This window comes from Polistes dominula, unplaced genomic scaffold, assembly GCF_049000335.1.
Source record: "Polistes dominula isolate Pdom_NZ unplaced genomic scaffold, Pdom_raw_medaka contig_26, whole genome shotgun sequence".
Taxonomy (NCBI): Eukaryota; Metazoa; Arthropoda; class Insecta; order Hymenoptera; family Vespidae; genus Polistes; species Polistes dominula.
The window spans coordinates 3,069,030-3,088,080 of record NW_028300939.1 but is presented as its reverse complement, the minus strand read 5'-3'; the positions used below and the strand labels follow the sequence as shown (position 1 = coordinate 3,088,080).

Here is a 19,051-nt window from a genome sequence, read left to right as displayed (position 1 = left end):
AAATTAAGGTATAACTAGATTTATTACAAAACACTTTTTGGATTATCAGTGTCTCGCTGGGCAACGCGCGCTTTCCAACGTGTCTTTTCCTATTGGTGTAACGCCAACCAATGAGATGTTAATGATAAACTGTTGGTCGTTGCGCTATCTAACGTCACTTTTTGGAAGTCCTCTGTCGACTAGCATATGGTATAATTACCATCGCGTGATTAAAAAGATAACCTAGAAAAATATTTCATTTCAATAAGTCTCATTGAATCTTATCTTAGAATTTTAAATACCTTTTCTTTTAGGTTATAGTTAAGAAAAGTCAAAATATAATACTCATCGGACGATAATACAAAGTAAAAAATAAATCTACTTTAAGAAGATTAATTGTAAGATTATTAGAAAGTGTAAGAAATTGGTAAAAAATAATTTCGTAATTTGGCGCGAGTGCTATGAGCAGTGTGAAGGTAGCAGAAAAAAGATACAGACACGCGTTACACGCACCTGTATACGACGATTAAACATTTAACACGGTTTTGGATTATCTTAAAAAGACAAATTGTTTAATTCGATCTCGTAATATATTGAAGGTTTGAAGTTGATCGATTGTATCAAAGGAAAGACATTGCATGTCTGTCATCGTACGTTCGACAATTTTCAACGTCCACTATCGGTATAAAAAACATCTGTACACATCTACATCCCTGGAACGTGGAAGGGATAACATGGCCACCGCCTGGTGACGTTCCTTCATTTGCTGCGATATCAAATGCCCCGAAAAACATCTGGTGCACCTTATCGCTGCCATTAACAATTATTTCTTCTTCGAGACAATCTAACACGATATTCTTCTCTGTGAATAGTGCAACGAATGTGATAATGAACATGTGGAAAGTGAGGGAGTTTATGGATAAGGCGTAAGTTGTAACTAATTTTCTTTTGCACGCGATATAACCTTGCTTTTTGCTTCCATTTTTTTTTTCTTCTTAACCTTTTGCTTCATCTTCTTTTCATTTTTTGCACTTTTTTTTCTCACGATCTTCTTCAATAATGTATTTCAAGATATTTCTTCGATATTAATTCATTAATATTTATTATAATTATGCCATGATTGTCATTATTCTTGATCACGTGATCCCAAAGAAAATACCCGTCAAATATTTGGTAAATAATTGAAAAAAAAAAAAAAAGAAAAAAAGGATAATTAAAACGTTTAATATAAATTTCATTGAAAAAGTTTGAATTGATTTTAATTCAACCTTTCTTTTAATAAGATTATAAAACGACAGAAATATTATAATAATGATCGGTAGTTTAACTAACATATGTGTTTATCTTTGACAATGACAGATTGTATATATTGTTGATTTAAACACGAATAACAAAATGTAACCCTGAAATGAAAAAAAAAAAATTCAACATATCTTTCCATAATATATATATATATATATATATATATATATATATATATTTTTCTTGAATAATATTGATACAATGATTTATTATAATTGCGATATCTATCTGTCATACCTTAATGGCAAAGCTTTCTCTTATTTATCTTTAGTTCAAGGCCATATGTATAATTAATTTCCTCCATAAGTAGTCTTGGATTATTAGATTCAACATATAATAGATGATAACTTTTTGTACATAAAGCGTTTATTGTGTATATTAATTATTCTGTTTATTTTTTCTTATCATCTTTAACTGAGTCAAGTAGTAACTGATACGCGTTGAGTAAATAGTTATAAACGTATTAACAATTCCTGATAAAGATAACAGGTACATACTAACCATAAGTTTTTCAAAATACGACAAAAATATAGTAAAGTAAATGAAGATATTTTTTTTACAATTAATTTGAAGATTTACGATTAGTTATTTAACACTAAATATACAAGACCAGTCATTTTGACTGGTCGAGTCATTTTAATTCAAAATTTGTACTTCATGTAACATTTAAGCATTTTGTTATTTAAAAATGTCTATAAATTCATTTATCTATTCAAATTATTATTGTTAAATATTTTTTTGTTATTTTTTAAAAGTAAATATAAACTGGAAGCTTCAAGAAGCATTTTTTTGTATACACCAGTCATTTTGACTAGTGTGGTAGAAATAGGTATACTAAAAATGGTGGTATATCTAGTGTTAATAATTTAATGTTATAACTAACAAATTTAATTTATGTTAATAATTAACATAATTATATTTATAAATCTTAAAATATAAACAAATTATAACTAGCATATTTAATGTTATAATTTATTGTTATAATTAACACTAGATATACCAGACCAATCATTTTGACTAGTTGGGCCATTTTAATTCAAAATATTTACTTTATGTAACATTTGATTTTTGTAAATATTTAAACATTTTGTTATTTAAAAATGTCTATAAATTCATTTATCTATTCAAATTATTATTGTTAAATATTTTTTTGTTATTTTTTAAAAGTAAATAAAAACTGGAAGCTTCAAAAAGCATTTTTTGTATACACCAGTCATTTTGACTAGTGTGGTAGAAATAGGTATACTGAAAATGGTGGTATATCTAATGTTAAAAACAAAAAATAGAAAAAAAATTCGGCTCATCTGGAAAAGATATGATTTAGGTTAGGAATGAACGAAAGTTCAAAAAATAAATTTAAAATACCAAAATTTGAAAAATTGAAGGTTATTTAAAAAAAAAAAAAAAAAAATAAACAAAATTTCTTATAGAATTTAACTACAAATATTTTGTTTATATTTTTTTTTTTTTTTACAAAAAGTAGATTTAAAAATAAAAAACGTATATCTAGTGTTAAAGAGTTTCTCAATTATAAAATTACTGTATAATGCGTATATACGTAGAGATATATACAGGTAGTAGTAGTTGTTAAACCATAACATAAAATGCATATTTTCATTCATTCATTCATTCATAAGAATTTACACTCTTTCCGAATGACCGTCAAAATGTATCCCATAGAAACCTATATATATATATATACAGTACATGTATACATTAGGAAAGAGCTTAATAGTCGTCGCGACGTAATGGTATTCTCATAACATATCTTCTTTACGTAACTCTCGAATGTATATATATATATATATATATATATGTATAATATGTACACATATATATTTACTTGTCACAGCCTTTCTCAAATTGTATGCACGTGCTACTGTACACATACCAAATTAGGTAGTGGTTCTCAATGCTTTATTCTAGTATCTTAGATTTTGTCCATACGTTACCGTTGTTCTTACCCAATCGATGCTATCTGATTATTTTTTTTACGTAGGCAGACCAATCATCAATTGACGTGGGTATTACATATTCAATTTTATATTTTCTTTTTACGTGCTCATTGGTAGAAGAATCAATGTCTGTTAGATTCGATTATCCCACGGGTCATTTATTTTTTTAACTTGTTAGACAATTGACCTGCAAATTATTCAAAAGTTGTATGATTAATGTTACTTTGTTTTTTTTTTTTTTTAATCATCTTAACTGACAATGGAGTCAAGTAAGTGATACGTCATGTAATGCATAATTCGTGATAAAACGTTTCGTAAGGCTTCCTTCTGTCCATCGTGTTTAAGTTAATAATGTTTTCGTCATTTACTAAAGGAAATACTTTGGTATTTTTTATGATGGAGCACCACTAGTGACCATTTTGAAAAAAGGGGTCTTTTTGGAATTTTCTTTTTTTTTTTTTTTTAAAGAAAACTACTGCATGGAATGTTTCAATTTTTTAAGGAGATATTCGTGGATATGTAATGATTATATGACCAAATTTTGGAATCAAAAAATTTCAAATTAGCCGACTTATTCGCAATCTTCCAAATTCCCCCCATTGCTGCAGTTATGGCGACCTTCACAGTGCATGAAATCATAAAAACCAAAAAGTTTATTAAACTAGAAGGAATTTCCCGTACCATGAATCTTGGTTGAAACGAAAAATTGAAATTTAACAAAATGGCGGAGTTTTAAAGGAAACGTTTCAAATTTCGCGCGAAAATTTGATAATTTTTGGGCCCTACCAAAATTATATTTTTTATTCGATCGAAAAACTGGAGATTTCGTGGTATGCAGAAATGTATATAAAAGAAGCTGCAAACAAGAATCAAATCGATCGGACGATTTGTCTTCGAGTTCTACTGCAGCAAATTTAAAAAATGCATTAGGAGGACCGAAAATTAATGTCGTTACTACGCACGTCAAATTTTGATATTAATATTTTAATCAAAAAACCGATTGATGATTTTTATCATTACGATATTAAAAAATTTGCATACCAGATAGAAAAAGGTTGTTGATAACGTGATTAATTAATTTAATATAAATAATTGAATTATTGATTAATAATAAAAAATTTTGTTTGACAAATTTATTCGTTCGAATTTTGAGGTTAAAAAGCGACATTACTTTCCGGTCCAGCTAATAGTTTCGAGAAAAACGCGTTTAAAGTTTTAAGTTGCTGATTTGATCGTTATAAATCAAAAAATATAAGATGACTATGTAACTCAAAAACTATTTGAAATATGCACTTGAAATTTGAGTATGTTAATTTTAAAGGTAAAAATTATTGAAATATGTAAAAAAAAAATTCGATTTTTTCAAAATTTCACACTAATGGCGCCCCTTAAACAGATAGGAAACAATTGTACCTGTGATACACCTGTATGTGTAGCATATACAGGTAGTATTGCATTGTTTAACAAAAAAAAGCTCTTTGTCATCGATCAATTCGAGATTTTACAGTAATGCAACGATTCAAAAATTGCAAAAAATATTTTCTTTTTCTGCAAGAAGAACAAAGTTACAATCTAACCTAATTATTAGATAAATCCAATAAAAAGTACAAAATGTGATCCTGTTAACTGTATACATATTCTAGATTGTAATAATATTCGACATGTTGCTTGTTTTATACATCCCTTAAGGAGATGTATTACGAGTTTAAGGTAAATATTACAAAGAAGTATGAAATCGTTAACAACTTTTCTCTGTCTGTCTCTCTCTCTCTCTCTCTCTCTCTCTCTCTCCGTTCTCTCTCTTTCTCTTTTTCTTTCTATATATTGCTATAACTTAACTCATAGTAGCGTTCGTTCAACCGTATAATTTGTGTTAGACTTTCGTTTCGTAATTTACTTTAATAATTTTCCTTTCCCAAGCTATTTGATATTTATCAATAAATGTTTCACGGAAGGAGCTCGAAACAACTTTCGAGAAAGGAAACATACAAAGTGTATAAGAACAAACCGGTGTATGTTGTACGTGCACCATATCGTCATAAAGATTGCATGTAAAAAAAAAAAAAAAATATTTTCAATTGCAAAATAACTTTTAATGCAATAACGCAAATACGAAGAGATGACCACCGTGATCGTAAAAAGAAAGTAATTGCAAACGACCGGAACTCGTAACGATCATTTCAATCGGAAGTAAAATGCAATTATGCAATTATTCTTTTACATATATATATATATACATAATAAATGCATAGTGGTAATCATGTATAAATAAACATATTGTATTTATTTATATATTACAAAATACATGTAATATATATTATATATATATTCATATACATTTCGCGGGAAAAAATAGACTCATAGGTCAATATAAAAACTAAATTGTTCATATATATATATGTAATATATATTATATATATTTAGAATATATTTATATTACATTTAATATTAAATGTAATATAATTATTGCAATATTATTTAATTTGCAATATATAATTATTATATTATTATATATGTATTATTATATATATGCAATATTATTTAATTTGCAATATATATTATAAAATTACATTATTAAATAAATGCAATAAATATATTGCATATATTATATTACATATTATATATACGTAATTACATTTACATACATATATATATATATATATATGAGCAATTTAGTTGTTATATTGACCTATGAGTCCATTTATTCCCGCGAAAAGTTTTTAGCTAACTTTAGGTGATATATGTTACTACAGTTAACTTAATTTTAGTTAGTTCCATTAATTAGAAAATTCGTTTTGAGAATACGTAAATACTCGCATATTTATGTTGCACAATCAGGCAACAGGTGCTTATGTGACCTCGATCTTAACTCTTTTAAGTACCTGCAACTCTAGGTCTGTCATGCTGCTGTAAACAATACTGTTTACAATTAAACTTGTAAAACCTATTAATCTGTATCTCATAGGGGCCAGAAAAAAATTAAAATATAAATCAAATTTGTTTTTTCTTTTTTTTTTTTTTCAGGACTAATGTGGTAATGAATTATACTGAAACAGAAGCCAAAGTACGGGAAGCAACGAACGATGATGCGTGGGGACCTACTGGTATAGAATAATATTCATTATTATTATTATTATTAGATGGACCGGAAAGTAATGTCGCTTTTTAATCACAAAATTCAAACGAATGAATTTTTCGTAACGATAAAAATCATTAATCGGTATTTTGATTTAAAATATTAGAAATAATTTGACATGCGTAGTAACGATATTACTTTTCAGTCCCCCTAATATTATCAACATTTTGTGTACATATTTTTAATTTATTATATATACACAGTTATATTATGAATGATGAGATACTTTAGTATTTTTAAAATAAAGTAAAAAAGGTTATAAAGTTATATACATTTATTATTATTATTATTATTATTATTATTATTATTATTATTATTATTATATATTATATCTTGATAATTTATGAACGATAGTTCATAAAAATGTTCGAACAAGTAAGATATATTGCACTTGCTTCGAGTAGTACTCTTACTTTAAGGACACACTGAAAATTAAGTTCATCTTATTACTTCAGGTGCAATGATGCAAGAACTGGCTCAGGCAACATTCACATACGAACAATTCCCAGATGTAATGTCCATGTTGTGGAAAAGGATGTTGCAAGAAAATAAACGAAATTGGCGTCGTACATACAAGGTACATGCTTGCATATCTATACACGCGTGTGTGTGTATGCACACACATGCATGTTTATTTTTTTGTGTATTAATATTATTGGGTCTGCAAGTAAGTTTCCAGCGTTTTTTTCATAACATTTGAGGGTTTATTCTGAAAAAATGGTTACATATTTTTCATTCGAAATATTGTCCATCGGAAGATACCATTTTTTTCCCATCTTTCTGGCAATTTGTGAATTCCGGACTAAAAAAAAGTCTCGTCTTTTGAGCTCAAGAACGTATTGAGCCAATTTTTGATTCCCTCTACTGAAGTGAAGCGCATTCCGGTAAGAGCATTCTGCATCGACCGAAACAAGTGGTAGTCGCATGGCGCCAAATCTGGACTATAAGGCGGGTGAGACAGAATTTCTCATCCACTATTATCCAAATAGTTTTTGACCGAAGTAGCAACATGTGGCCGAGCGTTGTCGTGGTGAAAAATTACGGACTTGTGCCTGGTCTGATATTCTGGCCGTTTTTTCGCCAATGCCCGCTTCAAACGAATTAGTTGGGTTCGATAAAATGGTCCTTTGATGGTTTGACCACTCGGAAGCAGTTCGTAGTATATGACACCCTTCTGATACCACCATATGCAGAGCATGACCTTATTCATGTGAATATTTCGATTTGGCTGGCTCGCCAGGCTTTGCATATGGTTTTTTGCGTTTAGGATTTTAGGCGTTAATAATAGATCTACTTTTCGTCACCAGTGACAATACGATGCAGAAACGACTTTTTTTTTATACCGCTGCAGCAACATTTCTTACATGCAAAATCGCCGTTCGACATCTCTCGGCTTCAACTTGTACGGCACCCAATTTCCAACTTTTTAGATGAATCCCAAAGCTTTCAGGCGCAGGGAAATGGCTTGTTGTGTGACGCCCAATGATTCAGCAAGCTCTTCTTGAATTTTGACACGGATCCTCATCCAGCAAAGCCTCCAATTCCTCGTCTTCAAAATTTTTCGGCTTTCCCGAGTGCTCCTTGTCTTCAACGTCAAAATCAAGTTTCTAAAATGACACATGACATGTAACATTTCTGCCCGGAATCTACTCGTGACACCATCTATCAAAAACACTGGAAACTTACTTGTAGACCCAATAATATAATATTTGATGTAATTCAATCGGATTCCAGAATTAAGATTTATAATTTAATTCATTTTCAGTCCTTGCTTCTTTTAAATTACTTGGTACGTAATGGATCCGAACGAGTTGTAACATCCTCTAGAGAACATATTTACGATTTACGATCATTAGAAAACTACACTTGCATAGACGAGCTTGGAAAAGATCAAGGAGTAAACATCAGGCATAAAGTACGAGAACTAATCGATTTTATCCAAGATGATGACAAATTAAAGGAAGAACGTAAGAAGGCAAAGAAAAATAAAGATAAATATGTCGGATTGTCGAGTGAAGCAATGGGTATGAGATTTGGTGGTGGAGATAGGTGGACGGATAGTCCCAAATGGAACAAATCTAACACGGATACTTACAATGATTGGGATAGAGATAATCGTAGTAAAGGTTTTGAAGATGCAAACAATAGGTAATGTCTCAAGTTTACTAGTGTTTATGAAAATGATTTTCAATAAACTTTATATTTATGTATATAAATTAACAGTGACGATGGAGAAAGAGAAGACTCGGACAATGATACACATCCTAGTCCCAAAAGAGGTAACAGGGAATACAGGGATACCATGGACAGTATAGATCGAATTGGGAAAACCATTTCTGGATCTACATCCTCTGTGAATGCATCACCTGTACGAACAACACGCAATATTAAAAAAGTAGACTTAGGTGCAGCAGCAAATTATGGAAAAGATCAAACTGTTCGTATCTCTTGATATTTTATTTACAAATTATGATGATTAAATGAATTAATGAATATTATATTCTTTTAGAATACGTTTTCTTCTATGGGTAATCACCCGAAGAATAAAAATGATATTTTAAATGACATATTTGATTCTCAAAAGGATAATAATACCAAATCTACCATCGATGATGATGATTTCAATCCAAGAGGAAATAATCATTCGCAAACAGCTAATCTTGATTTTGGTGATTTTGCTAGTGCATTTGGTAGTCCTACTGTTAAAATGAAAGAAAATGATGAATTTGCTGATTTCACATCGGCTTTTAATTCTGGCGCTACTACCTCTCCTAATAATTCATCTATTCAATCTAATGTATCGCAAAATAATCAATTATCTTTTATGGGATCCACGATACCAAACGCAAGCAATACAATGACAAATAATTTAAATAACACTATGATTTCTAATGCTCAATCAACTGGTTTAAAAATTATAAATCCAAGTAATGTTCAAACGCAGAAGAATAATGTTGGTAATAATTTGTTTGATTCTTTGCAATCACCAACAACCAATAATGAAGCAATATTAAACAATAATACAGGTAGATCATAATATTATAACACAAACAATTGTTAATAATTAATAGTTAATAGTTAATTGTTCAAAGTTAAAATATAAATTGTTTCTCAAGACATTTGATCTTTTTTCAGTATGTTCAAATACTGATTTGTTATCGGATCTTGGGAACTTCAATTCTTTATCAATCGGATCAGGAGATAGAAGAGAAAATAATGCTAACAACTCTAACTTGTTTAATACCTCTACTACACCTGTTGTTTCGGGCGATTTTGGAACAGGTAAAAAGTTTGAAAATATCTTACAAATATTTTCTTATTCTTTATATAACAATAGTTATAATATATTAGATTAGTAATATATAAGAATAATAATCTGTATTATTCTTACAACAGAAAGCATGCATTTTCATTAAACAAATTCATCTTAACACAATTTTTAACCCTTCAGAACGTACGTCTCCAATACCACAGTCATTACTATCGTGATGAGAGAACATCTCACGCCTATTGCGCATGCGCGAAGAGCGAAATTTAAATCCTACAAAAATAATTTTTGGTTATATATCAAATATTATTTTTTTTTTTAAATAATATATATTAAATATTGATACTTATAACATAACAATAATTATTAATTAATTATTACATTTTTTATCATTTTAAAATACTGGTACAGAATCTCACTACAAAAATCTCACACCTATTGCGCATGCGCGAAGAGCGTAATTTAAATCTTACAAAAATAATTTTTGGTTATATATCACAAATATTATTTTTTTAAATATTTATTAAATATTGATACTTATAACATAACAATAATTATTAATTAATTACTACATTTTCTTATCATTTCAAAATACTGGTTCACTTGTAAACATAACTTTTAAAATACTAAGTATTCGTATATCTATATATATTCAAAATGGCGGCAAAAAACTACGGAGGTAGCCGAAATAGAACGAAACCATCCGAATAGTGGTTTTTCATGCCTGACTTTACTTACACGATGAGATAAACTCTCACAGTTGATAAATAATTTAAAAAAAGAAAAAGTTTGAAAAAAATTGTGAGAGAATCTCTCTAAACGATAGTTCTGAAGGGTTAATTAACTAAATTTTTGACAGTAATATAATGCTACCAAGAAAGACTTTCCTTACAGCATGCAGAAAAGAAGATAACATCGCATCAACAGAGAAGCAATCAGAAAATGCTGCTAATCGACTTTTGGAATTGCTATGTTCTATGGGCAAAATCAAATCCCAAAGTAGTCTGGAAAAATTAAAAATACACATTTCAAATTATAACATATTTTTACCTGGTCCACTAACATGTCAAAAATATATTGGTCTAGATATGGATCCATTTGTTGATTCTATGTTACATGGAAAAATTGTAGAAGAAATTATTGAAAAATTTGATCATAATTGGCCATTACAAGGAAATAATTTAGATCCATTAATTAAACAATTAATTATTATCGATGGTATATCATTAGAAATATTTTATGAAACACTCGTGGTATTAACACAAGCTTTAAAGGAATCTACTGACAATAGAAAAATATATATCATTTCTATTATTTTGGAAGAAGTGATCAAAAGTGATGCTTTATTTTCTGCGTTAGTAAATGCGTGTAAATATCAAGAAGAATCGGCAATAAAACAAGAAGAATTAGAACAGATATGGAAAAGTACAATACAGATATTAGTATCATTACCAAATCGTGTTGCTAATAAATTACAAAAGAAAACGTTGAATATTTTTCATCCAGTGATGTATACAAAAGTTATTTGTTTTCATATAACACGTGGATTTTCCTTCATTCGTGATTGCATGCAAAATTGCGATATTCAAACAAATTTAAATATGTTTTCAATGTTAATCAGTAAAATGGCAATTACAATAAACTCTGCAAACTTAAATTGCTTAATTGATATTTTATCAACGTGGTGTTATGAAAATGATAATAGTAGAAAGTTAATACAAAGTATTTTCAAAGAATTAGATAGAACAGCTATTGAACCATTAGCTGTATTATTTTTCAAATATTGTAATATTAAAAATGGTTTATATTTGGTTTTTGGAAATTTAATAGAAGTATCAAATTGGACGTATACATTAACAACCAAGATACCATTTATGTCTTATTATGAAGACGAGAGTGATAATTTTATTATTAATTATATAATGTATTTATCACAATGTTCAAAAGATAATCGTATTATGATAGACTTGTTAATGAAACTCTTAGATGTGTGGGGTGATAAAAGTGCATTAAATCATACATCTATAGAACAGCATAAATATATTACTAAATTAATTATTCTTGCCATAACAGTAATCAAAAATAATATGAAAACTGACGATAAAGAAACATGTCGTAAATTAATATTTTTTGGAATATCAACACATTTGGAAAATACACATATTATTCTGAAAGCAATAGGTATGCGTACTGGAGAAATTGTTGTGAATGCTTTGTCAGAAAAAGAATCAGCTGATAGTCCAAAATTAGACTTTAACTACGACAATATGAACGCAGATGTTCAAGAATTAATCAAATCATTTAATATGCTAATAGAAAAAATTGAAAAATTAGATTTCAAGCAACCATGTCAAAATGAAGACAATTTATATACTGATGATGATATCATTTTCAATTCATTGGGTGATCAAAAAGTTTTTCATTTGGGTGTAGAATGTAATATATTATCGTTGAACAAAATAGAACAACTTAAAGTACTTTCTGAAGAAACTGATGATAATAAAACTGAAGAAGAACAACAAATGTCATCAAATAATTTGAATAAAAATATCGAAGATAAATTGCTTATTAATGATGAGAATATTGAAGAACAATCAGAACTGGATAGTGATGATGATTTAACTCCATATGATATATCCAATGATACTAAATTATCTGAAAGATTGAGACCCGCATATTTGCGAGATTTACGTGACAATTTAATAGACGAACGTAAATCAACAAATGCAGAAATTTTTTCTGAAACAATGGAAGTATGCGAGGAATTAATTTTATCACAATTACCTAATGATGATGTATCATTTGGTATAGAATTATTAGAAATTCTTGTAACCCTTAATGATTCTTATTATGTAGAAGATTTTGAGATATTAATCTTTAAATCCTGTGTAGCCATTGTTACGGTATATCCCAAAGAATGCGCAGTATTTTTGTGTCAACAATTTTATACCGACACTAATAAATATTCAACAAGTCAACGTTTACTTTTCTTAGACATATTAGCAGAATCAGCTAAACGATTGTCTAAAATTGATATATCTGATGACAAATCGTCTAATAACAAAGAAGATATTACACAGAATAAACAAATAGTAACTAAAAGAGTATCATTATTTATTGATACTGATCAAAAATATGATATGTCATGTAATGATGATTTTGATGATTGGGATGATAATACGCATGAGAATACTATCAATTGGAGAAAGATAATTGACAAAAGAATTGAATCAAATACAAGAAGATTTGCTCATAATGCAAAACCTATGAAAATGTCAGCTAACAAGTTTGGAAATGTCGCATCATCTTTCTTTTTTCCTTTATTGTATGGCTATGGCAAACAAGGAAATTGTTTATATATTGGAGTAGAATCATCATACTCTGATCTAAGAAATTGTTTATTAATTAAATTTCTTAAAACAATATCTGTTATAATGGTAGCAGCACAAAATTGTTTAATTGCATCAAGAATGGGAAAGGAAATATTAGAATTAACATGGACATTAAGATATCACGAAGAAGCTAAAGTAAGACACGCTGTAATAGAGAATGTTGCAGCAGTTGTTGTTGCAGTACCAAAAGAAAGTATAATAAATGAGTTATTTGAACTTTTAACAGAAGTAAGACTTTGGCTTTTAAATGTAACACAAAATGTGATTAATGGAGAACATGATAATGATTGTAGGACATTGGGTAGAAATGTGTTATTATTGATTGATTCTATCATTGGCTCAACATTCACCAATAATTAAATCCTAATAATTATATTCTTAATATATATAAATTACGTGTCACGTTGTTTATTCGCAATGAACTCCTAAACTACTGAACCGATTTTAATAAAATGTTGCCCACTTTGTACAGTTTCATCCAACTTGAAAGATAGGATAGTTTATATTATATAAGCATTTAATGATTCATCTCATTCATTTGATATAGATCTGTATTCAAAAGAATATCCAAAAATATCAAACAAACATTGTATCAAAAGTTTCTAAATATATTTCTTCTATGACTTAATATCGTTATGATGATTTTGATGATAAGGATGATAATACGCATGAGAATACCATCAATTGGAGAAAGATAATTGACAAAAGAATTGAATCAAATACAAGAAGATTTGCTCATAATGCAAAACCTATGAAAATGTCAGCTAACAAGTTTGGAAATGTCGCATCATCTTTCTTTTTTCCTCTATTGTATGGCTATGGCAAACAAGGAAATTGTTTATATATTGGAGTAGAATCATCATACTCTGATCTAAGAAATTGTTTATTAATCAAATTTCTTAAAACAATATCTGTTATAATGGTAGCAGCACAAAATTGTTTAATTGCATCAAGAATGGGAAAGGAAATATTAGAATTAACATGGACATTAAGATATCACGAAGAAGCTAAAGTAAGACACGCTGTAATAGAGAATGTTGCAGCAGTTGTTGTTGCAGTACCAAAAGAAAGTATAATAAATGAGTTATTTGAACTTTTAACAGAAGTAAGACTTTGGCTTTTAAATGTAACACAAAATGTGATTAATGGAGAACATGATAATGATTGTAGGACATTGGGTAGAAATGTGTTATTATTGATTGATTCTATCATTGGCTCAACATTCACCAATAATTAAATCCTAATAATCATCTTCTTAATATATATAAATTAGGTGTCACGTTGTTTGTTCGCAATGAACTCCTAAACTACTGAACCGATTTTAATAAAATGTTGCCCACTTTGTACAGTTTCATCCAACTTGAAAGATAGGATAGTTTATATTATATAAGCATTTAATGATTCATCTCATTCATTTGATATAGATCTGTATTCAAAAGAATATCCAAAAATATCAAACAAACATTGTATCATAAGTTTCTAAATATATTTCTTCAATGACTTAATATTGTGTATACATTACATTTTCCACGTTTGAAAATTAATTTATAAATAATATATTGATATATGAAATATTCATTTATTGCACAAAAGGGAATTAACAACATGGTGTGTGTATTACATGTTGCATTTAGGAACAATTGGACTGTCATCTGTTGCAAATTTTCTCACTCCCTCATCTGTTAATGTCAAGAATACAGCAGCAAATAATATGTCTTCCTTGCAAATTGGCTCAACGTGGGCTGGCTCAGGTTTGAATATAGATCTTGATAACATAATGGGTAGTAAATCAAAACAATCTGGACCAGCACCAACTATGAATCAACTTGCTAGTACTAGCCCACAGCATCAAATTAAACCTTTAGGTTTGTATATAATATTAATAGTCTATTCTAATTTTTTTTCTTTTTTATTTCAATCATTTTATTTATGTAAACTTATTTTTTCAACAGCACCAACATTAGGATATACGTCACCTATAATTCAATCTTCAACGCAACAACAACAACAACAACAACAACAACAACAACAACAAGCAAATTCAGTATTCTTCTCTGCGTTTCAATGAGACGCATAAAAATAATTTTAATTAGACAACAATACAATTTTTTAAATATGCATATATACATAAAAATCTGTAAGTATAATACAGCCAGGACTTGAAAGAGACGATCTATTTATTTAATACAGTTGGGGAAAAAAAAACAACTTTCTTCTATTTTCTTGGCAAAATATACAGTCTTTGATATATGCAGAATTTACTTGAATTTCTTTTTCCATAATATTCAGATTATATTGTTGTCAAAATAAAAAAAAAAAATAAAAAAATGGTAAAATGGTGAATATATAATTGTGTATCGTGGAATCATGTGTTCATGAACAATCCAAATAAAAATGAACATCATAAATCATCTCTGTAAAGTTGAGTGCTAACTAAATACAAAACTCTATTTGTTTACTGAAAGATTTGTCAGTATGTAAAATAAGTATTGCAATAATAATATATGAATAACATTCTCGTTATATATAAGAAAAAAAAAAAAATTAAAAAAAAATACAAGGTACGATGATGATTTACAGCAGGATATAAGATTTTTTTAATTATAACAAAATTAAGAGTTGTGATTTTGTTTACGTATATATATATATACTTGAAGACAGCTTCATATATTATAATAAAATATATATATATATATATATTTAGCATAATGAAAAATGTTTACTCTCTCATTATAATGAGATAAAAATAACATGGATCGTCGTATGGGAGCAGCAAATCAGTAAAATGGGATTTGTGTTAAATTTTGATATGTAATATAAATCGGAATTTTGAAAAGAAAATTCAGCCTTATATATGTACAGTATAAAAAAAAAAAACGATTTATGGAAAGTGTAATATTTCTCTAAGAAGAAGAAGAAGAAGAACAATGTCATTATAGCAATCAAAAGAAAAGGTATGAATGGCTCTTCAAAAAAAAAAAAAAAAAAAGAAACAAAAAATGACATAATAGTAAAAATAGTAATTGCATTTACTATGGTTAAAGAACTGTATTAAAAAAAAAAAAAAAAACAAACAAAAAAACAAATTATTCGATTTTATAATTATTCTTTATGATTAACTAATATTTATGTAAACGAGAATTATAGACAACAAATTTCTGTAGTATGACGTATAGTACGTAAACAGTGCGTGCTTCCTTAATAATAACATTTTCAGTAATAAGGATATTATATAAATTATTCCTTCAATTTTATAATTTTTCAAATGCTAAACACACGTGTGCTTGTGAGAAAGAAAGAAAGAGAGAAAGAAAGAAAGAAAGAGAGAACGAGAGACAAGATTATAGAAAGTTAGATGACTTTATTTTACCAGTTACATTATTAACCAAAAAAAAAAAAAAACAAAAAGGCACAAAAGAAATACCTTCAATATTGTCATATTTTAGGTTTGTTCAATCATTCATTGCAGATATTAAAAAGAATATGCACACATAATTACAATTTATTGTGTATCAATATATATTTACTCAAATAATTGCGATCAGAGTTTTAAAAAATGTGTTTGTAAAATAATAATAATAATAATAATAATAATAATAATAATAATAATAATATAAATTTCTTTAAGTATTCATTACTGAAAATAATGCATATCTTTTAAAAATAATTCTGTATCATTTATATTTAATATATATACATATATATATATATATATATGATACATGTGCATACAATTTATGTATGAACTAGTTAAGCAATGAAGATAATTATTAGTAATTAAATTGTTAAGTTTATAAGTGAAAAGAAAAAATGTTTAATTATATTATATTTTAATTATAAATAATTCAACTTATTTTTGTTGCAAAATTTAAAGAATTTTTTTTTTTTTATATATAATTTGTTTGAAGAAAAAAAAATCTATGTTAATAATAATAATAATAATAATCATAATAATAAGAAGAAGAAGAAGAATAAAAATTTGTTAATGTAATATCGTATTTCTAACAACATTTCTATAAATTGCTTACTTTGATTTTGCATGTTTATACATGACTTGTATAAAAAAAAAAAAAAAACACATATTGAGTAAATATTAATATAATCAATGTTTTTTTTTTTTTATAGTATTTCGGTTCTCATAAATCTATGTATGAAATGGGACACAGCTGAACTTATCAGAGAATTATAAATTTTACAATATTTTCATTATTACATCCATGAACCATTTATACTCAATGAATTTAAATATTTGTTTTTTTATAAATACAGTATAGTAAGCATACTGATGACTGTTGAACACTATAATAATGTGAATGTATGTTTATTCAATTTATATATATATATATATATCTGGTTCTCTTGTTTGTTGAATTTTTTTAAATAAACAAATATAAATAATTTGAAATATTATATATACACATATATATTGTACTATATATATATATATATATATAAGTTTGTTTTATGAATTTTAATTCAAATTATTCAATGTGTAAAATAAATTGTTGAATTTAGTTCAATTATTATTCGATAATTGTGATGTATGAGGAGAACAAAAACAAAAAAAAAAAAAAAAACAAAAAAAGCAAAAATTATTGAAATATTCAAGTTGATTTAATTAATGTAATATTATAAATCTCTCTCGAAGAGATATTTTCAACAGATTTTTACACAATCCGAGACTGAATGCTGTAAAGGGAAATACATCGAAATGGACCTTTACATTTTTCCATTATCTGAGCATTTTATATAAAAGTATAAAATATGAATAATGTAAAGGGGGAATGAATATATTTTTAAAGAGCTTGCTTGTGATAGCAAGGTATTTATTGTACAAATATATTAAATGATGATTATAAATATTATAAATATGAAAAGAAAAAAAAAACTTCATGCAAATATTATAACAAGCATTAATTAAATGTATCGTAGAATTTCAGAGGCCTTTTTAGAGTCAAACTAGATTATAAAACATAAAACCAGATTATTAATAAATAATTATCATTTTTTGTTTGTTTTGTTTTGTTTGTTTTTATTTTAGAATGGTAATGTACAGCTGTCGTCTATTCCAAATAGATAACAAATCTAAAAATGTAAAACTCAATTTAAATGTTAACTTAGGTAGGATATTAAATGTCATAGTTTTTACTTTGTTCAAATATATATACCAAATCATTATGCTTTCATTTATAAGCGATAGCTTGTTAATATGCATTACAAATATGTACTTATTACAGATTAGTAATTCTATGCATTTATAATCTTACAGCAATGAAATTTATTATCTTTTCAATTTTTCTGTTCTTTTTCTTTTTTATGTACAAGTGAGTCACAGAAATATTCGTACCACTTCACTGTCAATTTAAAACAATATTTTTTTATTCATAATAATAATAATAATATTTCCAAATTCTTATACACAGACAAATATTTTACGATTATTGTACCTTTAAATTAATCAAAATTTTATCTTAAAAGAAATATTTTATTATAAGAAAAGTATATACAATGGTTTTTTAATTTTGAAGTTTTGTATTAGGAGAGCAAATATTAATTTAATTAAAATTTTTACATATAAAACGAGTACGAATATTACTCTTGTGACTCACTCTCTCTCTCTCTCTCTATATATATATACATATATTTATAAATTATATAGTGTGGATGTTATAATTTGAAAAATATAATTTTTAAATTTCATTTATATTCCATCATAATAAATATTTAGAAAATTATATTAGTACATATCAACATTCAAGTGAACATTTTGACAATTAACCATTAGGATAAATATATCTATAAATTGAAATTTAACAATATGGCATAATGATGTTATTTGTATCATTCCTTTTAATGTTAATTCAAAATAGCAATGTGCAGTTTGTAACATACAAATGTGTTTGATAACAAATTAATAATTTAGGCATTTTTGACTGAATTTTTATTTATATTAGTATAGATCCTATAATTGTAACTATTGATTCAGGTATTTATATATACATTACAATTTTATCGTTAT

At 27.0% G+C, this 19,051-nt stretch overlaps 1 protein-coding gene and 1 long non-coding RNA gene across 2 annotated transcripts in view; both read left to right on the top strand.

Annotated features, from left to right (window-relative positions):
* The window catches only part of LOC149032886 (uncharacterized), a 52,833-nt gene that overhangs the window by 13,731 nt on the left and 20,051 nt on the right, over positions 1 to 19,051 (top strand). The gene's annotated exons all lie outside the window — the stretch shown is intronic.
* lqfR (clathrin interactor lqfR) lies at positions 442 to 14,537 on the top strand. The gene is made up of 8 exons (XM_089171511.1): positions 442 to 905; positions 6,261 to 6,340; positions 6,828 to 6,949; positions 8,138 to 8,520; positions 8,596 to 8,809; positions 8,882 to 9,398; positions 9,508 to 9,654; positions 10,535 to 14,537. The coding sequence occupies exons 1-8, from the start codon at positions 868 to 870 to the stop codon at positions 13,390 to 13,392; spliced, it is 4,359 nt and encodes a 1,452-aa protein (XP_089027637.1). The 5' UTR covers positions 442 to 867; the 3' UTR covers positions 13,393 to 14,537.